The following is a 25,015-nucleotide window of genomic DNA, read 5'->3' as shown; positions in this document are numbered from 1 at the left end:
TTGCCAGCTCTTTTGGAAGAGGTGCCACCCTTTAGGAAAAGATGCTGTCAAATAACATACTCAACGGGACACTAGTTCTGAGGCAGAGGGATCACTCTTAACACATCCATTGCATTTTCCGTTCCCAGTACATACTGATAAATAACAACAGTAAATGTCTTGATTTTGCATTTGAAAAACAAACAGAAATCCTTTCCTACACGTTTGCGTCAAAGATTCACTAATCTTACGTTTACATCTTGCATCCAAGACCAAAATAGCCCCGAGAAAACCCTGGCGCTGTATTTGCTGCCATAGCATGAAATGATACTGACCTGCTGCAGGACTTTCTCAGTGAATATCTCTTGCAATCTGGAGATTTCCACCACTTTTCCTTCGATTTGTCTTGGCAAAGAACAGAGATACTCCATTAGAAACTAGTGCCAACGTTTCCTGCTCCTGCAGATTGAGACCCTCCAGGCAGGCCGTGGGCTGTTCAGAGGGCACGGCTGTTTGGTAGCCATGGGTTCTGCAGCAGTAGCATGTGACTAGCGCTGTGAAAATCCATGTTGGATGTAGACCAGCCCCCAGCGAAGCTCTGGGAAAGGCACCACCTGGAAACTGGCAGATGGGAGCCTTCCCTGGAGAGCTTCACCCACCTTCCTTCTTTCATCTGACAAAGGAGAGTCCATGGTGGACCTCAAGGAGTTAATTTTGACATACCCTTTTTACATCTGCCTACGAAATGTGGAATTCCCCTTGCCCAGTGCTGATAAGCCAAGGGATAGCTCCAGCTGGGGTTGGCCACTCGAGTGTTCCACGCAGCAAGGGGAGAGCGGGTGGCAGCCCCCCTCTGCCAGAGAGACAGGTCTCTGTGTGGGGTGGGTGGTGGCACCTCCCCTCCGGCTCGCTCTATGCAGCGGGACAACGTGCCATGAATGGAAAACTTAATCTTTTAGAACTTACCTAAGCGAGACAGAACCTAAACTTTCCAAATTTAACCAATAGTATTTTGGATAGTCCTTGTGCCACTCGGAACCGTTCCTTACACCGCGGGATGGCACAACGTGTGAACTCCTACAGTTCGTTCCTGGGTGCTCCTATTTCGTCCCCCTCCCACCACCGCACTACAGCTCCCACAGCTGGGTGTCCTGCAGCAAATTCCCTGGCAATGGGTGTTCTCCGGGCTCTGGCACACGCAGTAATCCATCAAATAACAAAACCGTACCTGACTTCATCGAAGAGGTTATTCATTTCACCAACAAGTCTCTGGTTCTCCTGTTCAAACTGGAAGAAGGAAATCGCACACATGAGTTCACCTGCTGGGACTCGGGGAACTTTATTCACCCCCCTGCCCCTGACCAACCAACTTCCACCCTTCCTTGCAATCTATTTACAACACGTCTCAGCTAAAAAGATCTTCAAAATCATTAATACTGGCCTAAATGACCAATATGAATCTGCCTGTTTGTAGCCAGGCACTGCAACATTTGTCGTTCTCCTCCCATTAACGAAACAAACCCCAAAATATCTTGAAGGTTTTGCTCAAGTTACTCTGCAGCGAGGAAAATACAGAGGATGAAATCTGTCCTTTTGAATTATTTTAGAAATTTGAGTGGGGAAAGCTTTCATGCTTGTGAAAGCGTGTGATGCTCTTCCTGCTACCCTTGCACTGTCATTCACATCGTTCCTGCGCTGCCCATGGCATGAAGTGAAAAGCTTTTAGATTTTGCTCCAAAATGAAATATTTTGACATCTACTACTTGATACTGACAGATGCGCTGGCTTTAGTTATTCCAGTGACCTCTCCCATTTAAAACTCATGAGTAATCAACGAAACAGTTAAATGTACTTTGAGCACTACGTTTTCCAAAATCCAAGCATAAAGAGAAGACTTTGTAGAGGAAAATCTTTGACTTTTTAGCTGCACTTGACTGTCAGATCATTTGGGATTCGTGACAGAACAAATACGACGACAGGCTTCGGTGACACAAAATCTGTGCAGCCACAAGGCAGTTGAGGAAGGTGCCCCGTGGCCTCAAGGGGTTGGAAACTGCATCATAAGGACTGTGTTTTAGAAAGGGCCCATGAGGACCCACCAAGCTGGGATTTCCAGGGTGCCCGAGTGAGTCCCCCTGCACCAGTACAGGTTGGGGGCTGACCTGCTGGGGAGAAAAAGACCTGGGAGTCCTGGTGGACAACAGGATGACCATGAGCCAGCAATGTGCCCTTTTGGCCAAGAAGGCCAATAGCATCCTGGGGTGCATCAAGAAGACTGTGGCCACCAGGTTGAGGGAGGTCATCCTCCCCCTCTGCCCTGGTGAGGCCCCATCTGGAGTGCTGTGTCCAGCGCTGGGCTCCCCAGTTCAAGAAGGACAGGGAACTGCTGGAGAGGATACAGCAGAGGACTACAAAGATGGTTAGGGGCCTGGAGCATCTCTCTTATGAGGAGAGGCTGAGGGACTTGGGTCTCTTTAGTCTGGAGGAGAGAAGACTGAGGGGGGATCTGATCAACACCTATAAATACTTAAAGGGTGGGTGTCAGGAGGATGGGGCCAGTCTTTTTTCAGTGGCTCCCAGTGACAGGACAAGAGGACACGGGCACAAACTTGAACATAGGAAGTTCCATCTAAACATGAGGAGGAACTTCATTCCTTTGAGGGTGGCAGAGCACTGGAACAGGCTGCCCAGAGAGGTGGTGGAGTCTCCATCTCTGGAGACATTCAAAAGACATTCCTGTGCAACCTGTTCTAGGTGGACCTGCTTTGGCAGAGGGGTTGCACTAGATGGTCTCCAGAGGTCCCTTCCAACCCCATATCATTCTGTGATTCTGTGATCCTGCAGCCTGGCCACCAGCTACAGCTGGGGAAAAGCCAGTTAAAAGGGGGGGGCTGCAACGTGCAGCTCCCCTGCACCTCCCGAGCACCTCCCATCGGAAGGGTCACAAGCCCCATTTAAGCGCATTGGAGGTGTTCTGCCAAGGAACGCGACACGGCCAAAGCCCTGTAACAGCTGGACCTTCGTGCTACGGACACAAATGACCGGATCTCTGCACTTTTCTCCCAAAGACAGACCGGGTCTGTGTGGTTATGCAGAAATAGCACACAGAATTTACATTTCTGCTGAAAACATCCCCTGCTGCGTGGCTCTGACAAACCCGGGTGGAACACGGGGCCGTGCGAATAGTGGAAAACAGGACTCAGAACGGCAAGAATTTGAGAGGGGAGCGGTGCAAGGCAGCAAGGCCTGCCCTAGTTCAGTTAATCTCCATATTCTGAACCGGCCTGTGTGCAGAACACGCTGGGGTTGCGGCGTAATTCAATCACGTTGCAATTTCATTAGCAGTGAAAGCGCAGCAGTCCCCTCGGCCGCCGCGCAAGGTCTCGCTGTCCTTTTCAAGACGGAGCGGTGGGTTGTCAGGGATGAGAACGCCAACAGAGCTCACAGGCCAGACTGGGTTTCCAGGGATTGCTCGCTCTCCGAGCACGTGCCCAAGGCCTGAGCTTGCCAGAAAAGAAGGTGGGTGCTGCCCAGAGGAGACAGTAAGTATTTGAAAACAACTGTCATCTTGTGCAAAAAGCAAAAGGAAGGGAAAAGTCTGAATCACACAGAATTATGGTAACAGTGGGGGTTGTGTTACATCAGTGAAAGGCAAACGTCTGTTTGCTTTTAGAGCAGAGTCCTACGGAAATAGCTGAAAGAGAAGCACATGGTATTTCAAAGTAGTTTAACCACCACCAGAGTTCGTCATTAAGATGCAACATGAAAATTAGTGGCTATAATGGGACATACAGCTCATCTGACCCACAGCTTCTTTCACAGAGCCAGTCTGTAGGAGTCTGTAAATTTAGCTTTATTCTAGCGCTGTGTTTGGTGACCATCTTTGGCTCAGCACTGCGTGACCCCCTCCCTGCCCCAGCCACGCCACCAGCCTCTCTATGCCAGGTCTTTAACACCTTCCTCACGCAGCTTGGGCAGCTCCTCCTGCGCGTTGCTTCAAGACGCGGATGAAATGATCCAGAACGTTCCAGCTGAAACTCCTGCCACATCAAGTACTTTCGCAGTCCCATCACAGAGGGGAAACAGCGTGTGCTACGCAGGGGTAAGTGAAAAAGGTCCAGTCCAGCCCCTGAGGAATTTGTCCTGCTCCTCTCTGCCCACACACACACTCCCAAGCAAGCGCTGCTGCTCCTCTGACACCATAGCTCACTTACCACTTTTTCCTCCTGAGTTTGCTTATGTAACGAAGAATAACGAAAAACTACTATTTCTTTTAAAAGACAAATTTCTTTTTGTACTAGGGGCTCACTGTCTCCCTGATTGGCAAGAACAGCTTTCCCTCCTTGGTTAAAGGACTCCAGAGAGTCCAAGGTCACAGATGAGGAGCAGGGCTGTTGGGCACTGTCACCTTCACCGTGGGGTAGAGGCCCCAGGGAAGGAACCCAGCCCCGTGGGTTGAGGGGGAACAGAGAGGAACGTGCTGCCCAGCTCCCTGAAGTCCCACTGATTTTCACCGTAAGGGTCCAATGGTTTTGTTAAATTAAAAATTATCAGTGTTGCAACACATTCAAATGTCATTGTCACCGCTGTCTGTAGTGTCTCCTGCAGAGCAGAGCATTTGTTAAAATATAATTGACTAATACAGTGATATTTACTTCACAGCGGTCATGGTTAAAGGTGTTCCATCCCGACACTCCTTTACCCTGACACCACTGTACATCTCTGGCTTCAGTGGAGTCACCTCAGAACAAAGTCAAGGAACAGAGCAATCGGAGGCACGAGATTTAGCAATGAGTCCTAAATGGGGCCAGCAACCTCTAATTGTTTTTTTGACTTCCATAAGGATAAGTATTTCTGCACAGATATTCAGTATCAAAAATTCCCCTCTTTTGCTGCCTTAGTAAAACCAAGATGATAACTAATTCACAACACAATTTTTTCAATAAAGAAACAGCGAATGATTCTAATCCCTTACAAATAGCACAAATCCATTTGAGAAAGCACGCTTTAAGAAGCCCCTTTGATACTTAAAGCCCTCCACTGGTACGGGTTTGCCTTTTCAACTGCTACATGACGGCTGCAATTTGGAATCGCGGCTGATGGAGCGCCTGGCGCAGACAGCGGTAAGATACGCTAAAACAGTCATTTGAACAAAAGGTTAGAGCGCAGAACACATCGTATTCCAGTGTCTCACAAAGGGATTTACAGGATGGGAACGTAAACCAAACTCCAGCAATTGGTACAGCTCAATGATTTACGGCTTATTAAAAGCAGCCTCTTTTACGCCAGTGAAATATTCTGTTATCAAAGTGTGGCACAAAGCGACAAACTGCCTAAGATACGTCTGAAAATCTAATGCACAGAAGAAATAATCACAGTTCCTTTTTGTTACCCATGAGATAAGTCATTATATGTGCTCTACCTGAATTTAAGACAAAACCAACCAAGCAAAAAAAGATTAAGTCAGAGAAAATTAGGTATTTTCACAACTCAAACAGCAGAGCCAGATTTTTTTTCCCCGCACTCGATGCAACCGCAAGACATCTGCTCACAATAACTGTAAAAGCCATTAATATACCTGTACTCGGGGTTATAAACTGAAATTTATTGTGCAAATCACACAATAGCCTGCAACCACGCTGAACAATGTAAAGCTCTCGCCTGTGGGTGAAATACAGACCAAAATTGCTGCTGTAGCAATACGATAGGGCTTTAATTCATTATTTTACCCACAGGAAGGATCAGGGAACCACGACTGAGAATCGTTAAGTCTGATTTGACACAACACATTCCAATTTAAAACCAGCACAGCAGCTTCTAGACAGCAACCTCCCCTCTCCCGAGAACCCCGGGATTTCCTCAGTAACTTAAAGGCGGTTGGTCCACGCTTCACAAATCAGATGTTCAAAAAGTAGAAATTAAAATTCACCGTAACAGCAAACATAATGCAGAGGAGAAATAATTAGCTGTCCTTTGAGTGAACACATTAACTAAAGCTGTGAGGGTTTGTTACCTGTTTGTAAAGACCCTCTGATTCCTGCATTAAAAGCACAGCGATGTCATTAAATATTGCCAAGTTCGCATGAAGGATTTACGTGAGCAATGAAAAAAGCAATGCACGTTCAAATACTCAAACTGTTTCTAACTTACACCTATATTTACACCTTGCACCCAAATTTACCTGAAAATTAGAAGACCGGATGCAGTGATGTTAAAGTTTTGTTAGGAGTGAAATTATACAGTGTCCAGCTTTTACCGATAGAGGCCAACTCTTTGCTGCAAGTTCCCTCAAAAATGCACTGACAGAGCAGTTTTGCTGTGGTACAGTCCCACATACATCCCTAGCCTTTGTAAATTACCTAATTTTAGTGTTCATTAAAAAAAAACAAAAAAAAATAACCCCAAAAAATCCCATTAGGTCCAGAGAACAGAGCGAAGGCTTGCTCAGCTCTGAGCACCAACAGATGAGTAGCAAGGTTTACAGCTGACACCCTGCTGTGCACACGCACGTTACACAAATATACAACTCCCCACGTACAGTTTGACAACTCCAATAACACGCAATCCAATGGTAAAAAAATTACCTGACAAGAAATGACCCTCCCTGGGGGGGGACGAACTATCACTAGAAAGAATCGGCTCGCTTTCTACGTGACAACAGGCGGAGAAAGAAAAAACGGTATTAACAGTGCCATGAACGCTGACTCACTTCTCTTTTAAATCATAATAAATGTAGGCTCCTTCCGAGGCGTAACGTGGAAGCAACTGATGCCTGTTAGTTCCCAGGAGAGGTAGAAACAGCCCCGAGTGCTGGTGGTGACACTGTCACCCGCAGCAAGGGACAACAGGAGGGAAGAGCTCCAGGAGGGGGATCAGAACCAGAGCAAGACACAACGGGAGACTCAGACACCCAGCTCAGAGCCTGCCTTTGCAAAACTCGGAATGAATTACAAGCAGAGAGGAGGCTGTTCTCGTGGTAACTTCCCTTTGTACCCTTTTTTCAGTTCTAGTTTCTACTACCAGTACTAAATAAGAGTACATAACAAAAATAAATTAAAAATCCAAATTCACACATGGAAATTTAAGAATAAGGCACAAGAGCAGTAATAATATTTCAGTGTATTAATATACATGGATCTTCAAATATGCTATTAATATTTTGGTAGCATTTTGATCTGCTTCTCTAAACAATCTAGTAAATTTGTTGCTCTTTTCCCATGGAGCAGACTGATAAAGCTGAGACCTAAAGTTCCCAGCAAAAATCATTTTTCAAGGCTTAATCATGACACTGACATCAAGGTACCTTTATATACTATAATTTTTTCTGGCAAACTATAGGCAGGACTGTGTAAGCTAAGAATAAGGACATATTATAGTCTGTCTGAGCTAAAAGTTTATTTAATTTTGAGCATCAGTGTGATTTTTATATCCCTTTCCACAGGAAGCACAACTCCTGAAGCACAACAGAAGTAAATCAGTGTAAAACAACAGCTAAAAATTTAAAAAGATATATAATGATAAAAAAAAAAAAAGCATAGCACAGAAGAGCTCTGAATGGGTAAAGAAAAATAATGGATTTTTAAAAAATGTTTGTAGTTTCTCCCCAAGGAAAACCTGTCTGAATGCCTGGTAAGAAGCAGTTTAGGACTGGAGATTCAGGAGTCTAGAAATCCTTCAAAGCATTACACTATGAACAAAGATTTTTCTCTTACTTATGCCCCCTCACAATTCAATAAAGAGAACTTATTCCAGGGAAAAATTCAAATCCTCAGTGGGAAAAAATGAGCATTTTAAGATGTTTATCTTTCTTCACTCTTGATAACAGAAACAGAGGAAAAACTCACAGACTTTGGCATCATCTCATCTAAATCGTGAGGTATCCGGGGCCTCACTCTAAAGTATAAAAGGATTTAATGAAAAAGAAATGTATTTATTCCCAAAATACCATGGCAAGGGATGTTACATGTTTAAAACTTAATTACAGTGTGAGGCCTACAAAAAGCAATCCAAGATTCAGTAGTCAGTTACTAGTAAACCCCACCAGAGCGTCACCTCTGATGCTTGTTTCCTCCTGATCCTCTGGAAGCCTCCAGCAAGGGGGCTAATAAGATTATGCCTACACATGGAAGAATGAAAATACGTAAAGAATTCTCTTTAAAAAGAAAACAGAAAGCAAGAAAGCAAGAGTAAGCCTTGAGATTTCAGACTGGCACTCAAGAACACTATGAAAGCATCAAGAGCAGCGTCTGAAGAACCTTTTCTCTTTGACAAACCTTACCATAATTACGTGCAACTTACTCATCTCTGATGGGCAGAGTGATGCACATTGTGCTGGGAACATCCCTCATCACTGCCAAGGAAGCTTCGTGCATTTGTACTGCAGCAGCCCTTTCCCTTAGCAAACCTCACCATTTTGAAAACTGCACATCTGCTGGATTGTTATAAATGAGTTTTTCTGTCTTTACAGAAAAGAAGGCAATGTGTGCTAACGTAGAGAGGTTTTCTAAGAATTTTGAGCCGTGTTCCAAACAGTAAATTTTAAGAATACCAAAAAGCCTAGCAGAGAGGTTGTCAGCAAGCATCTCTGTGTCAAATTTGTAGTGTGTCAGTTCAGCTGTAAGCAGAATTGGATCAAATAATATATAAAGGCACCGATAGTGGGGAAATGCAGAAAAGATAAAATTAATGTGATTCTGTTGTGACAGAAAGCTTGTAGCTATTCCTTCTAGTAAATCAATCCGATTTTGATAATCCAAATTAAAAAAAAAAAAAGAAAAAATGAAGTATAACTTCATAGTTGTAGTTAAGTAGTATAACTACTGAAGGTGTGTTCTAGAAACACTCCCAAGGAAAAAACAGCCAGCACTCCATTCTTTTTCAGAAGTTTCATAATGCTTTTTCTGATGTTGCCTTGACTTCTGTTGTTCCCTGACTAAAATAGCAATTCGTAATTTTAAAAACAATTTTGATTTCAATTGCTTAAAAACAGTCCTCACTAATTTCATGCCTCCACATAAGCATTTTGTAGCAAGTTTAAATAGCAGCAGCCACCAGGAGAACCAGGAAGCCATGTGCAAAAGGTGTACCTTGCTACAGCATTCTGCATAAAATGGAAGTTGAAAGTGAATTTGGGTGAATCTGTACTTTTATAACACATCTGAATACAGCAGAAAATATATTAAAATGGACCATAAGACACAAGATATACTTACCATTTGTATTTCTTCAGGTGACAGCTCATCTTCACCTTTGCCATCCCCCCATAATCCAAGGTTACTTTGGGAATCAGGCAGATTCTTGTCTGTAAAAGAGCCACCAAACACCTGAGACAATGCAGGACGCTGAGCAGCGAAGTGAAAATCATTTTTCATCCATTTCGGAATGCTGATGAAATTGTTGTATCTCATTCGTCATTCACTGAGTTTCACCCAATATTTACAGCACAAAATTACACCAAGAACCTTTAACTTCTAAACTGAGACAACAGCCTATGCGTGTGTTTAATTTTGTGAACTATGAGGACTTGCACTAATATATTGACAGTGAAATATGTAAAAACTCACAATGCACTAAGACTTGTTAGAGCACGAGATACTGTAGCATTTGTCTTTTAACAGATGAAAACACATGGTTTTCCAAATGACAGTCTGTATCGCAAACTATTATCTTCCAATAAGACTTGACAGAACAACCAGCTCCTTGTTCCAGAAAGTAAAAGCACAATCTCAAAGACATTTTGAGCAAAGTTCACAGAACACACTATTTCCTCACACTGTCCCAACTGCCTATTAGAGTGCAAACCCTCCAGTGCCCTCTGCAAGGGCTCTTCCTGCGTGTAACAGGAATCCGATCCGATCCCACAAACTCACCCTTACACATCATGGCTGCTTCGTTCATTTCCATAGCACTCCCCCTTTGATTAAAGCTAATCATCTGCATAAATCTTAACAGGAGTTGGGCATAAAAGATCATAAAAACGGCTATTTCTGGGATATTCCCTTCTGAAAGATTTATTTTTAGGCTTAATTATATACTTCTGATTATAGAAAAAGATAGAATGGGAAAACCAAAAAAGCATGCTACAGGAACCTACTGTTTCTGAAGCTGTTCTACCATCAGTGTTTAAAATCCTGGGGATGAGACTGCACTCCTGAGAAGGCCTCTCTTCTCCCCACTGGCTGTGACACTTCTACAAAACCCAAAAGAGATGTGCACCACCCCACAACACATCAAAGCTGAACCTGCTTTGAGTTAATCAGATGCAGGTTGCAAAGTGAAATACAGAAAGATTTCTTTTTTTACTTTTTCATAGATTTCAGACTTCCCAGTCAATTTTTTTTTCAGGCATTTCTAAGTATTTTCATTTGTCTTGTTATAACCTTCTACACCTAATTTTTTTCAATTGCATAAGCAGCACTGATGCATCATCATTCAGATACTGGCTTCTCTTGGGAAGCCTCTGAAAGGAACAGTCCTATTTATAAACAAATACATGAAAAGGATTATAAGCAGAAATTTTCCCCTTTATCCTTCATTATAATTGTGAAAACTCTTGAAAAATAAATATTGTAAGAGTATCGTTCTGTATGTCTCCTTTATAAATGTGTATTTTGCTTCCCAACAACCAAACCAGGATGTACAACCAATGACAATGTTACAAACGCGGGATGTGGATAAGGCTTATAATAAAGTTAAAAAAAAAAAAACCAACCAAAACCCAAGATTAGATCTGTTCTTTCTTACAAGAAATAAAAACAAGAATATCTTTACAGATTTAGAAAGGATTCAACTCTGTTTTCCATGGAGTATCATCAGTATTTCAAGTCTGTTTCACACAAACACAAAACTTATTTTTTTAGGTAATCAATGCATGTACGTTTTATCAAGATTACAATGAATTATTTAGTGGATTCAAAGAAGAGAAGATAATTAGTTTACGGAGACAAGAAATAAGGTATATTCCTATTTTATCCCAGAGGAACCAATTACTTTCAAGCACTGTCAGCCCTGTTAAAAAAACAGCACCTGTATCCAATGTGATTGCTAATAAGCAAATAGGGTAAGAGGTAAGTGAGAAACACATTACCTCCCCAGGGTTCCTCCTGTCACCTCGGTACGTTTGTGGCTACTGGGAAAGTTGTTCTGCAGCTTCGATTGAGCTGACATTAATGCTTTTCTACAATTCATCCAGCAAAAACCAAACTACATTTCTTTCGCCGAAAGAAAGAGAGAAGTAGTTAATGTACGCTGGAGATAGAAAATACAAATCAAAATAACGATCAAATCCTCTGAACCCTTTTCCATGCTGAAAGGAGACAGCTGCTAAGCTTGTGGACCAGTTCAAAAGCTACTCATCATTTACATTTATTTCCATAAACTGTCACATTTGTAATATGCAAATAAATACTGTCAACATATAAAAGCAATCTCCAGAGAGACTATTTTCCTACCAATGTAATTCTAATGTAAACAGGTGCTTTGCCTCAGAACAAAAGTAATCACATTTTGCTTTGGTTTCTGACCCAAAAAAAACCCCAGATAAAACCCAAGTTGTGCCACAGCACGCCAAGCAGGACATTCAGCTGTTCACCGTAACGTGCAATTTAAATACAGGGCCGCAACAGCTCTCAGAAGAATTATCTTTACAGCCGAGATATTTATGCAAGGAATCCAGGCAGGCTGGTGATGGCTAATTCATAAATACAAATTATCACCATTCTCTAAAACACCAGCATCCTGAGGATGAAATAATTTATTTCTAAACATGGTAGTTTCTCCAATTTCTTAAAAATTTGAAGTTACTTGTAAAAAAAAAAAAAAAATTATCAAAGGCTACAAGATTTAAACTGAGCTGCTTGTTTCCTAGTCATCTCGCTCGTGCTCTTCCCATGCTTCGACAGCCACCTACCAGCAAAGTGACAAGGCTGTTTTCTATAAGCAGCAGCAAACAACACTTACACTTAGGTGAGGAATCACTGGCTGTGTGCATTTATAAACTGTTTCAGACAGATTTATTTTGATATACAAGTGCCATAGTTTTCTCAATGACTGGTCAGCCATCCCTCATAAGTGTTGCATCAGCATCACTTATGTGATGGGACCCCTACTTTCTCATAAAAAAAATAAGGCATAAACTAATAACAGTGAAAACTGGACTAATCAAAACTAACGGGCAAGAAACAAAGCTTCAGGTCTGTTTATTGCAGTGGTTTGCTGTGTCCAAGGCAATTAAAGAACAGCATTTTCCACGGTGTGGCACAGATTTTTGGAGCTAAAAATTCTAACGACACAATGTGGTGGGAGTGAGCTTTCAGAGATTGCGGGGACGTTCCGTAACAAGGCAAGAGCACAGGGCAAGAGAGATGCTACTACACTGCCGCCTCTCTGCCGGCACTAGCTCACAGCTGCAAAACACTGATAACGTGCTAAGGTGAAACTCATCTGTGCGCCCGTCTGCTGCATCACTTAAGACATACTATAAAAATATAGTAAGCACTAGAAACGACACATAATCAAAACCTTTACTTCTTACGATAAATTCAGTGTCAGGGATAAAAAAAAAAAAGTGTACTGATAGGGCTGCAGAAGTACAAACTGGTTAGGAAGATAAGCAATGCCCTATCAGAAAATGAAAGTGTTCACACGCTGTGAGGTAACTCAGTATTAGAGTCTTCATCCAGAAACGGAGTATCCACTTCACATGAATCCACCCTCTGTATGGCCCTAAAGCCACCAACCAGAGGAACTTTACTCTTTTAATAAAAATCACCGAAGAAACAATAACTGATTATCAGAACAACATGGCCATCCGGTGCATTTCTTCTATCTTGATGATGTATAATCCTAGTGTAATGTCACATTTCTTACAGTTCCTGTTTCTCTCCAAAAATAATTTTCATGCTGTAAATCACAGGGTTACCTTGGACTCCACTAGACCACACAAGCAGGAGAACTCAAGCCAGGGAAAGCAACGGCAGAGAAACAAGTTTTCTCCTTATGTACGCAATCTGAAATTATCCGCATAGTGGTAGTATGGGAACTCCAAACTACACTCTGCAACGCAGTTCTGCAGCATACACATCCTAGGACAGACCGAAACGGCTAAGAGAAGGCACTTAGATGCCCTGGCCTCAGAAGCAGGGAGCAACGTTCGCAAGAATTGGAAGCAATCTTTGCAAGTCATAGAACCATAGAATGGTTCGGGTTCGAAGGGACCTTAAAGATCATTGAGTTCCAACTCTCCTGCCTTGGGCAGGGACACCTCCCACTAGACCAGGTTGCTCAAAGCCCCATCCAGCCTGGTCTTGAGCACCTCCAGGGATGGGACATCCACAACTTCTCTGGAGAACCTGTTCCAGTGTCTCACCACCCTCACAGTAAGGAATTTCTTCCCAGAATCTAATCTAAATCTACCCTATTTCAGTTTAAAGCTGTTACTTCTCATCCTATCACTCCACTCCCTGATACAGAGTCCCTCTCCACCTTTTCTGTAGCCCCCCTTCAGGTACTGGAAGGCTCCCCCCTTCAGGTACTGGAAGGCTGCTATAAGGTCTCCCTGGAGCCTTAAATCCTGCCAATGACCCTGGAGTCAGAGATACTACTTTGGACTTCTGGCTGTCTCCACCAAAAGATGAGATGGAATGCTTCCAGCAGGGCAGCTCAATGGTGTGGAGAACATCCCCAAAACTACCAGACCTGGCCAGCCAGTAACCTCTCCTCTAGGAGTGTATTCTACCTTTGAGTTCCTACTGTAGATGTGTCCTACTCAAGGTCTATGTGCTTAAAAACTAGAAAAATGTTCCCAGAAAATAACTGAGTTACTTTCCAATTCCTTACCATCAGTGAAAGGAATATGGAAAAATCAGAGAGATCTCAGAAGATATGTAAGTAGATGGTGTTGTGGTATAACCCCAACCAGCAACTAGGACCATGCAGCCACTCGTTCAGCACCCACTTCCTCCTTCCCTCCCAAGAAGGGTAGAGAGAAGAAAGAAAAAGGGAAAGGAAAGAGAGAAGAAAAAAACTTGTGGGTTGAGATAAAGACAGTTTAAAAGAACAACAACAGAAAAGGAAAATAACAGTAACGACCCAGGTCACTCACTGCCTGGCGAGCTGGCACCCTCCCTGAGCAGTGATCCCCAGTTCCACACACCCCCCAGCCAACCCCCATTTATATCCCAAGCCTGGCGTCTGCGGTACAGAATATTTCATTGGCCATTCCATTGCTCTGTCCATGCTCCTTCTCAGCTTCTGCGGGAAGCTGAAGAGAGTCCTTGAAAATTCTAAAACATCACTTGGCAGCAACTAAACCAACGTGCTTTATTGACATTCTTTTCACAGAACTCTCTAGAAAGAAAATTAACTCTTTCTCAGCTGAAACCAGGACAATGGGTATTGATAAAAATAACTAGAAAGGAAAGAGTTAACACAGAGTTTATTGAGAGGATGAGGAATCCAGCAAGGCATTAGACACGTTTAGCTGGTTGGAAAAAGCATGTAAAAAAGTGTAAGATTTTGCCTCCTCAGTCTCACAATGTGCTTCACAAAAGCGTGAACAACTCGGGAAGATGAAAACAGAAAAGGTGCCAGTCACAGGAACAGGCCTTTGTAGTGTGAAGGAAGTACCAGACAGGCTTTGCCACAAAAAGTAAAATATAACTACGTTTTATTCTTACCTTTGCTTTCCTCAGCAAAAAGTTTTTCTTCAGAATCATCTAAAGAATTCTGTGAAGACTTTTCAGGGGAAAGAGGTGATTTGGACACGTTGCTCTGCTCAGGTTCAAGTCTGGACCTAGAAGCACAAGAGCCTATCATTGAACTGATATTCTACCCATGAATTTCTCTAAAATGAGAACTAGCCCAGATTAACTAAATTCAACACTTTGACTCTTGCAAACTTCACATTAAAGGTTTCCCAGTCAAGATGCAAAAAAGTACTTAGCAACTTTCGCTGAAATATTATTACAAAAGCAAAGAGAGCACGAATAGTATTCCTGAACAAAGCACATTACACGTTCAGAGTTGAGGAGAATTTTGAAGGCTACAGCGTAAAACCAGACATTTTCTTAAATTTGCTTTCAAAAACCCAGTGTATAAAAATAGATAAATTTTTTAAAAAACCCAAACTTTGGTCATGCTGAAAGGTTTTTTTTAGTAGCAATGGCCAATGCCACTACTTTATTTTTTCAAGTAATAATTACAATTTTACTTTATATTGTCAATTATCATTAAGGAAAAGTAAGAAAATACAACAGAATTAGCTTTTCCCTAGAACAAGTATTTTATTTAACTAGCTTTAAAAAAATAATTAATCAGGATGACAGTGATCCTTCCTTGTCTGCCAAGAGACACTTTAGAAGCAATGAAAAGAAAAAACGTATGCAGTGGATATAGAGATACCACAGCTAAGTTCCTGCTATGTAATTTTAATACAAAGGCAATGTAAAAAATGAGAAGCATATTCAGCGATTATTTATTAAGTACTTGTCAAGTACATTTCACTGTGGCACCAAAAAGAAGTTTAAAATTAGTGGCAATATGTTTTTTCCAGCAAACTTCTCTGGTTTATTCTTGTCTACAATGAATTCTATAGCTGCTACGTGGTAGACAGTTAAAAGTTTAACAATTACGCTGTTAGAGAAGCTAAAGAACAAAAAACCAAAAAGCAATGGGCTGAATCACCTGCTGTGCCACCTTCGTCACTTCCTTCCCTCTTAAATATAATCAACAGTTAATCTCATTATGATTTGCAATTTTCCCCCGCTGCTTAACAGAAGGTGTTGCATTTTGTGCTCCTTTGCTTCTTTGTATTCTGCCTAAATTCTAACCCATAATTAGAAAATTCTGAGAAAAACAGAATATAGTGCATTAGTCATCACTGAGTGACTATGTTATTTAAACAAGAAAAAGCAGTAACAGGGAATCTTGCTTAGTTCTAATAACTTTGCAAGTTCTGGCCTTTTGGTAATTTTACAAAAAACTCTTCTTCTTTCATCTACTTCCACTCCCAAGTCCCAAATTTGCCTAATAATGAGGAAAAGAAGACTTACCCGGATGTCCATGCAGTTCAAATAATAGTTCTGATACTAATAAAACACCAATTCCCCGGATAATAAAAATATCAGCTTGATTTGAATAATTGCATACATAATTCACAAGATATTCTAATGGAAAAAGTAGTTTAAAATTGAAATTAAATATAATTTTGAATACCAACAAACAAAAAAACTGAAAATCACAGCCAACTACCTTTACAGAAAAAGCTGCTTGTGTTTCTCAACTTTTAATTCTGGGGAACTAGTGCTATGGAACTGGCAGAACTTGGCAGAATCAAAAACTATGAGTTAATACATAATGGCAACTTATGTAAGAAAATTATAACACTCTGGCAATTTGTTGAAGAGCTTATGATGTTTATCGATATAAAAGGAAACATGAAATACATTTCTACTGCAAACCTTTCAGTATTATCTGATATGCACATATTTTAATTTGACTAAATTGCAGGAAAGAAGATCTGCACTAGGATTAATTTACTTTTAAAGAAATTTATTCCTTTATTGCTTGTTGCCCTTACTTTGCACTGTATGCTAATCTACAACGTTTTCAATTAAAAACGAACAAAATGCCTGGGATGCACTATTTAAAGAATGGCGAGTTCTTTTAAGTGATGGAACACGTTCTTGTTATCATGTAGAGCGCCTGCTGAAATCCTGGGGGAAATTACAAATCAACATAAAAAAAAAACCCACACAAGTTTGTTTCTGTATGTTTTTTCGGAGAAGTTACAGGAGTTACAAAAATACCAATGCCTTACTTGTCTCTCACCATTTCTTACCAAATTTCAGAACTGGTTTGGGGAATTTGGTTTACTTGGTTGTGGCTTGTGCTACTGTTAATGTCTCGGGAGGATATATCCGAGTGAATCTAACTGTGCTTAATCGTGCTGAATCAATCTGAATGTAATGTACTTACGGGCTTTTGAAAACTTCTCTCTAGTTTCAATGTAAATAGCTGATCGAGCCAAACACCAAACTGAAAAGCAGCATCAAGTCTTGGAAAAACACTCAAGAATTTATTTATTGATATGCGTGTTCTAGAATTTGTTATTTTTAAATTAAAATGTACATAACTGAACTTAAGGTTAGAATTCAAATAATGCAGATTGAGAAGACATGGAAAGCCTTTCAGATACTAAATAAATTGCAAACCTGTTCATTCCCCCTTTCATTCTTACACCTGGGAGCGTGCAGAAAAAGAAACTGAAAAAGTTATGTTTTTTGATACTTGTCTGGAAAAAAAACCCCAACAAACCAATCAAACCAAAAAGCCCGCAAGTATATCATCTTTAACTTCTCCTAAACTTTTTCACCTCTATGTTAGCAGCCTGAATGTATGCCATGATAGGGAGCAGAAACTCTTTTGTTTCAGTTAAGATGTTACATTCAAGATTTTTATATTAATCATGTTTCTGCTTGCCATGAAGACCCGCCATCACAAGTAGCCTTTATTCACAACATAATCACTTGCTTTAGCAGAAAGACAGTGGCCTCTCTTTGCTTAGTGAAAGTTGCTAGGTACATTTTGTATCTTGACCGGGAAACCTTTAATGTGAAGTTTGGAAGAGTTGAAGTGTCTCTTGTACCTAAACAGACAGTAACCTAAATAGCATCTTTGAGACCTATCATCAACTTGCAGGATTTCATTCTAAATTATTTTATGCAGAATATTACTTAGTGGGACACACAAAAATATTTTGTTGCATTTGTGGAAGTCCAATAGGTTTATTAACCCACGTTTTACTGATTTGATGCTTTAATTATTTACATAAAAGAGAAGTAAAACTCTATGCTGGCACAGTGCCATTTACAGACTCAACTTCACATGCCAGAAGCGTAGAAGAGCCCTGAAATGCACCTGCTGACAGCAGAAGTTGCTCTCCAACCACAGACTTCAATTAAAACAATCTTCTTAGAATCTAAACATAAATAATAGTTTTGTTGAGTGTCCTACAAACAAAAGGCACAGTTAAACTATATTTTGACACTACTCACAGTCTCTTCTTATCTATCACACGCTTCACTCGGATGGCTCTTTGTTCAGAATACAGCTTACACACTCCTGTTCAAGACAGCCGTAGACAAAACTTCAGGTTAGAAGACCACGATTTCTTTCTCGGGAAATAAAATAATTCATTTTTAATCATACAATAAACACTAAGTACTTTTTAAGTAATCTTCAATGAAGTCCAAGACAGCTGTTCTGTGCTCCTTTACCTGAGCAGACTGGACACCCTTGTGTGCTGAAATAAAAAAAGAAATACATAACAGTCTTTTAACTTTTTACTGAATTGCACCAAAGTTTGCATTTTCAGTTGATGTGCAAGTTATATTCAAGAGTCTATTCACATTTTACATATGTTACATATTAGTATTTTAAACACAGCTATATTTAAATATAGGTTCTATAAAACAGCAAATCATTACAACAAACCAAAAGCTGAAAAGAACTAGTGTCTTACAATATTTATGTTACTGATTTGTTACATATGCCACTGCCTCGTCAATTAAATTTCTAAACAAGAATAGATGTCACCAAGCTAAGCAGAGCAAACCAGATCTACAGATTTAACTTGCTTAAAATATTGAACTTCTAACATTTTAAATTCTCCAGCGTATAGACTATATGGAAATACTTGGCATTTATTATGTCAAGTACCTTTTCAGTTCACGTATATTAGTATTTCTTATTTTGATACTACATAGTTCCCATGCATGACTGACTTTCAATGATTCTGAATAATGCTACAACTATGTTTAGACAGCATTTCAAAGCTGATGAAAATCTTTGGTATATTGGTAAAATGCACACATACAGCACGTCAACTTGAAAATGGCAAACCAGAAGTTCTCTCTACAACTTTTCATAAGATAGTGTTGTAAAGGTATGATCCCATACTCAAGTTGTCCAAAAGTGTTGTAAAGGTATGATCCCATACTCAAGTTGTCCAAAAGTGTTGTAAAGGTATGATCCCATACTCAAGTTGTCCAAAACACTGTTACTTTACCAGGACTGTGTTAAAGTTATTTAATTATCTCAAACTTGTAAAATTATACTTGTGATATCTTGCAGGTGGACAAGCTAGAAAGAGACAGCCACTGAATTTAGTGAGCTTTGGTTCAGGCTTCTGTGCCACAGGGCTAAATCGCTATTCAAGCAGTAAATATTTAAGACTATCTTTTTTACGCTTGCAAATTAGTGTATTTGAACAAATAAATAAAATTCTATGCTCTGGCTTCTCCTTCCACTAACATTAAAGAAAATTAAGTACAGTACTAATCAGCCAATGGGATTACCCAAATGCAAACAAAAAGGCAATGAGACTTCACCGATCTCTTTCCAAAAGCATTTCAGATTCACCACCCACTATTCAGCATTATATTAGCCTTTATCAATAACTCAGAAAAAACATTTAAGAGATGCTCAGTTTACCTTCCGTTCTCAGCTGATGAATGGCATCGGCACACGTCCTCATAAATATCTGAGCATCTTGATCTATCTGATCACGCTCTGTATCTGTCATTCTCACATACTCAGACATGATATGGCTGAGAAACGAGACAAACTGTCACTTAAGAAACCCCCAACATAAAATTTACAAGTACACATTTTTAGACGTTCTTCCCACTCACCATCGCTATAGAAGGTTTTCTGCAACACCGATTTTCACAGAAAATGTAGTAAAAACTACAACAACCATCACTGATAAAAATGCCACCTCTGTAAAGCTGAGACTTTTTTAAAACATTTTTTGACTAGTAAAATACGTAGAAAAAGCAATATATGTTATCATCTCATACACAATCAAATACTGAGCAGATAAGGAGAAAATACAACTAGAAAAATCTATCATTACCCTCTACTTATTCCGGTGAAGCATATTTCAAGTCTAAAAACATGAAAATAAGTAGGATGAAGGAATAGCTCAAATGTTGAAAGTAGTGCAAAAAATTGGAACTCATTTTACTTAAACATATTTGTCATTATCCTAAATACTGTGCTTTGTTTTTAAAGTAGCTGTGCTATGAAATCTGTGAATTTAAACCATAGTAAACCAAAAAAATATTGGAAAATAATGCACATTAAGTATCAAGTTGATTATAAGTTTTATTAAAACCTCTTCCCGTTGTTTATTTCTGATTTAGATTATATATTAATCCTATCAGAAAATATTACATATCTTTCTGTTGCCAAATTAAAAAAAATGGAGGCCTCTCAGTAAAACATTAACACCCTGCAGATAACCACCAGAAATGCCTCTTTATAAAGGTATTTAACAGTGTTTCCACAGCCATAGATGACAGGATGATAAAACTTTGCTACAGCAACTTATCTTATGTTCATCTTGGGTTTCCTGATGATACAGTCATCACAGCTTATTATATTTGCCTTTTAAAACAGGAAAGAAAGCCTTAGCTCATTCCCTCATTTTAATTTAGATTTACGTTTACATGTGAAGATTTCCCCACCCGTTCAAGGTCTGCATAATGCAACTATATTAATGCAATAATACAAGTAAAAAGAAGGGATCTTCAATTGGCAAAGCCAGCCTGATATCCTTAGAGAGATCTTACACACTTCACTGCAATAACGCCAAACCTTCCCCGTGTCTGCTGCAATCCCTGCCGTGGGAATGCCCTAAAACCAATTCACATCACCCCATCTCATCATCTCTCATCACATACAAAACCACCAGCTCCTTCCCGCAGCTTCAACATACCGTCAGTGCTGGTCTCCCAGCACATCTCCTCCACAAAGTTTTAAGCTTTCTCTTTGGTCTAATACTCAGGGACATTAATGTCTTCATTCCCATCCTATGTGACTGATTGCACAGGAAAAAAGCAGCATATGGTTCATCTGGCTTGAAAATTAGTTTCTGCTTACTGGCCAGCTAGTACACAAGCACAGATTAGCCAGCAAACAGTAAGGCAAACTAATTAAAAGTAATATTCCCTATTTCACTTATTTGTTTCCAACCTTGTCATGTATTTGACTTCTAAACATCAAGATGCTTTTCCCCCCTCTCATCAAAACTACTCTAAATGCTATAAAATTATTTTTTATAACTTACAGAAAAGCAGTCATATATAGTGTTTCCACTTACATTTTATTAGCTGAATTGCCCTTCTTTGGTCTGGACAGATGGGTTTCATAAATCTGTGGCAAAACCCCTATTGCAACTGTAATCAGAGATCTTCTAAGCTGTAACTCTAATTCATACGCTCTGAGAAAGCAGCTTCTGAATGATGAAAGATTTGAAATAGTCCGATTTTAGAGACATCTGATGGAAAGGCTTTCCACAGCCTGGTTAAGATAACACATTGATAGTCATGTATGCAATATAAGATAACTCATACTGTTAAATATATTAGGACAGATCTCTCTCCCACTCCCTTTGCACAGCTTATGTAGATGGGGCTTTTTATTACTAGTCTGTGGCATGAGCAAGTTCTCCGCACATGTAAAGCCAGAAAATCCATTCTTACATCCATCTCTGCGCAGGCCCAGAGAGAAGGGGACCGTTAAGATCGTCTGGTGTGGGATAATACACAACATCGTTCTGCAATCCACGCCTAGGCAGTTACTTGAGCATGTTAGGGCACAGGGATTCAGAAAGAAAATGAGGATGGAGTAAATGAGGACAGCTTCATGATAGCCCCTTGATGAAGCAAAAAAATCTCCACTCTTCTATTTCAGATTACAGTAATAAGTCCTGGCTGGTCTGCTACTGAACAGAGTATTATCTTTATGTTCTTGTCTTTATGTATCTAGGTTCTCATACCCTGCCCAGCTTTGTGGTACTTGCAGAGTTCTATGTTTTCAATTCACTTTTTAACATTACAAGGTAAAATAAAGATTACAAAATGCAAACCAGAATTTTCTTTTAAATCAAACTTACAAATATATATGAAAAAAACCTGCCTCAGGCACACTTTATTTTTTACTAACAGTGAAACTAGTAGTAATATAGTGATATACTGAGGATAACTGTAAAAGCTTTAACATTGGGAAATGAGTTGTTCAGTTACTTTTCATAGTAGCTAATACAAAATTATGGTAGATCGAATTCTTAAATGCGAGTTTCACAACTTCATTGTTAGTAAAACGCAGCTTAATCCAGTAAAAGAAGAAATAGAATACTTCTCTTGTTATAACTGTGTACATCTAACATAGCGTCTGGTACCAGAGCTTTTGAACAAGAGCTGGTCAAGCCACTCGGAGGCAAGGATACCTGAAACCCAACCTCCTTGGAAAGGCAAGAATGGAGTCATAGAATCCCATCCCATTACGTCAAAACACATATGGCATCCACTAGTACTAACAGGGTACCGTAGCCCCCATTGCACTCCCCAGTAAATCTGCACATAGAGATTATACTGAAAATCCATCTAATCACCATCCTCTAGCCTTACCATAGAAAGAACCATTCATTTAAAAAGAACAGGCCAAGGAAAAATGAAAACACACCAAGAAAAACCACAACTGAACAAAACCAAAATAAAATCCAGCTGTGCCTTGTATGGCAGAGATGCAGGTACTTGCTCAGAAGGGCAGTGGCAGTGTCACAGCAATAGGCTGATACATCACTACATCAAGAATTGTCAAACAAACCAGGTTTTTCAGAAGCAATTAGAAGAATTAGCCAAGACAAACACTGGGTAATGCATGCAGATAAAAGAAGGGAGAAAGGGGGAAAAGAAATTCTTCTAGAGTTTTATCCTAATCAGTAAGAGAAAGCTTCATGAGAAATGGGCTGGAAGGCAAGTTGGGCAATTTTTGATTTTTAAGAAGGTGGCTGAAGATAAAGACGGTGGCCATCAAGTAGGCAGACTTCAATAGGTTAGAAAAATTAGTAGCTTAAATCACATAGAAAAGGGAAACAAAAAAAGGAACAGAAAAGAATTCATGTGAACTAGTAGTTTTCATACAAAAATGACATTACGATAATTTGCAATTCTGCCCTTGATGAAAAGGAAGAATAGGCAATGCAGTAAGAGATCAACTTAACTACTGCGTGAGCTCTTCAGTGGGCTCAAACACAAAACCCAGCACGCAGAAAATGCAGATTAGGGCTGAGTGCTACTGACAAGTGTAAAGGAACACAGCACGTAGGGACAGAATCAGAAAAGGGTCAAGTGCAGGATGAGACACAACTGGCAAGAGACGTCAATGATAACAAGAGATTACTCTGCAAGTATTACTAAGAGAAACACCTAAAACAGGAAATGCATCAAATGAAAGGATGTATCCTCAATGCCAAGAACTAGGGGAGAACAAATAAGTGCTAGGTTGATGAAAAGATGAAGTATAGCAACTTCCTTTAAAAAATAGTGTTAAGAAAAAAAACACAACAGAGGACTTATAGACCATTCAGCCTAGGAAAATATAGGAACAAATAATCAAACAATTTTTAAGCGCTTAGGGAAAAACAAAAAGATAACCAGTAGCCAAGATGTATCAAGAATAAGTCATACGCAGTGTAATTTACTTCTGGGATGCAATAACAGGTATTATGGATGGTTGAAAAGCATTCATTGCTATATAACTTCTCTTTACTGGAGCTTTTGTTACCATCTCACATGATGTTCTCATAAGCTACCAGCGAATAAATATGTTAGAAACAAGGACCATATGGATGTGAAACTGCCTGAAGAGCAGAACTTGGAGTAGTTATATACCAAAACAGAAGGACACACCGAGTTGTGTTTCACAGGGGTTTGTCCTGAATCTGATGGTATTTAATACTTTCATTAACAACTTAGAAGTAGAATTGAGTACACACTTAGTACATTTGCAGAGGCATAAAGCTAAGTGAATTAAATCTGTATCAAGAGAACAAGACTCCAAAATAATACCGCCAACTTGGAGAAATGACATGAAGAATTTGAATAAGGAATGGTCAGAGGCTCTTTGTTGCAGCAGGAACAATTATCTTGCCCATTCTCTGTGGGTTCACAACTGATTAGGGAACAGTTCTTCAGAAAGTCATCTGGGATCGCACTGGACCACAAACCAAACATAAAAACATGTTGTTGCATAAAAAGTCATCATCACAATGGGATGCATAAATGCAGTATAATCCAGTAGGAATGAGAGGTAATCTTTCTGCTATCCTTAGCTTTGGGCAAGGCCTCAGCTGGAATTCTGTTTCATTTCAGCCCCTCACTGCAACACCAACTGGAACAGCGTCCAAAGGAGAGGAAAATGTATGACCAAAGATCGAAGAGAACACGTATGAAAACCCAAATACACCATAATTGTTGATACTAGAAGAGACTGAGGAGGAGAAATCAAAACAAGCTAGTGTAAACTAAATCAAATTCTAGTAGCATGGGTACAGAAACAGGAAAAAGCAGAGGGAGGATATGGAACCTCCACTGAAACAAATATCTAAAAGCAAGCAAAACATGGTGGTAGAATGGCCTAGTCATTCTCTTTCTGAATGTGTCACCATGCTCCTTCCAGCCTGTCATTTCTATGATCCTATTTTGCTGGCAAAGCACAAGGAACCACAGATGATGGAGGTGTTACACCAGCTCTTGGAATTAGTAACTCTTTCTGCTGGTGCATAAAATATTTTCTGCTTACTGATTCAATAAAGACACCAAATCAAGCAGAAAAAACTTGATTTTCTTCCAACAACATATTACAAAAGAGAGAGAAGCAATAAGCTGAAATAAACCAGTTCTAATAAGCCAGTATCTTTGCAGTTGCAAAAGACAATAAATTAGATGTCTAACAATCCCAGATGGAAAGCTCTTCTCCCAAAGATTTTCTTTGAGAAGTACAAGGTGTTCTGTGGCCAAAATCTAGAATTCTTTCAGTTCTTTTCCAATGTCTGATTAAAACAGTAGGAGTAACTACGGTCTTTAAACTGTCTAAACCTTGAAAGATCCTCCAGAGAAACTGGAGGCTGTGGAGGAATCCCAAGAGGATCATTTCAAATTCCCAAGTGTCAGGACACTACAGCTAGTTC

At 40.0% G+C, this 25,015-nt stretch overlaps 1 protein-coding gene across 1 annotated transcript in view; it reads right to left on the bottom strand.

The window, feature by feature from the left end:
* STX18 (syntaxin 18) overlaps window positions 1–25,015 on the bottom strand; it is a 68,488-nt gene that overhangs the window by 3,606 nt on the left and 39,867 nt on the right. The window contains exons 3-9 of the mRNA XM_074147377.1: window positions 19,471–19,586; window positions 18,203–18,280; window positions 18,033–18,099; window positions 14,655–14,770; window positions 9,192–9,280; window positions 1,208–1,266; window positions 315–384 (exon numbers count right to left, since the gene is read on the bottom strand). Coding sequence (XP_074003478.1) covers window positions 315–384; window positions 1,208–1,266; window positions 9,192–9,280; window positions 14,655–14,770; window positions 18,033–18,099; window positions 18,203–18,280; window positions 19,471–19,586 — 595 coding nt within the window. The remainder of the gene's footprint in view (window positions 1–314; window positions 385–1,207; window positions 1,267–9,191; window positions 9,281–14,654; window positions 14,771–18,032; window positions 18,100–18,202; window positions 18,281–19,470; window positions 19,587–25,015) is intronic.

Source organism: Numenius arquata, chromosome 5 (assembly GCF_964106895.1).
Source record: "Numenius arquata chromosome 5, bNumArq3.hap1.1, whole genome shotgun sequence".
Taxonomy (NCBI): domain Eukaryota; kingdom Metazoa; phylum Chordata; class Aves; order Charadriiformes; family Scolopacidae; genus Numenius; species Numenius arquata.
Note: the sequence above shows the minus strand (reverse complement) of the source record. Positions and strands in the feature narration are given on the sequence as shown.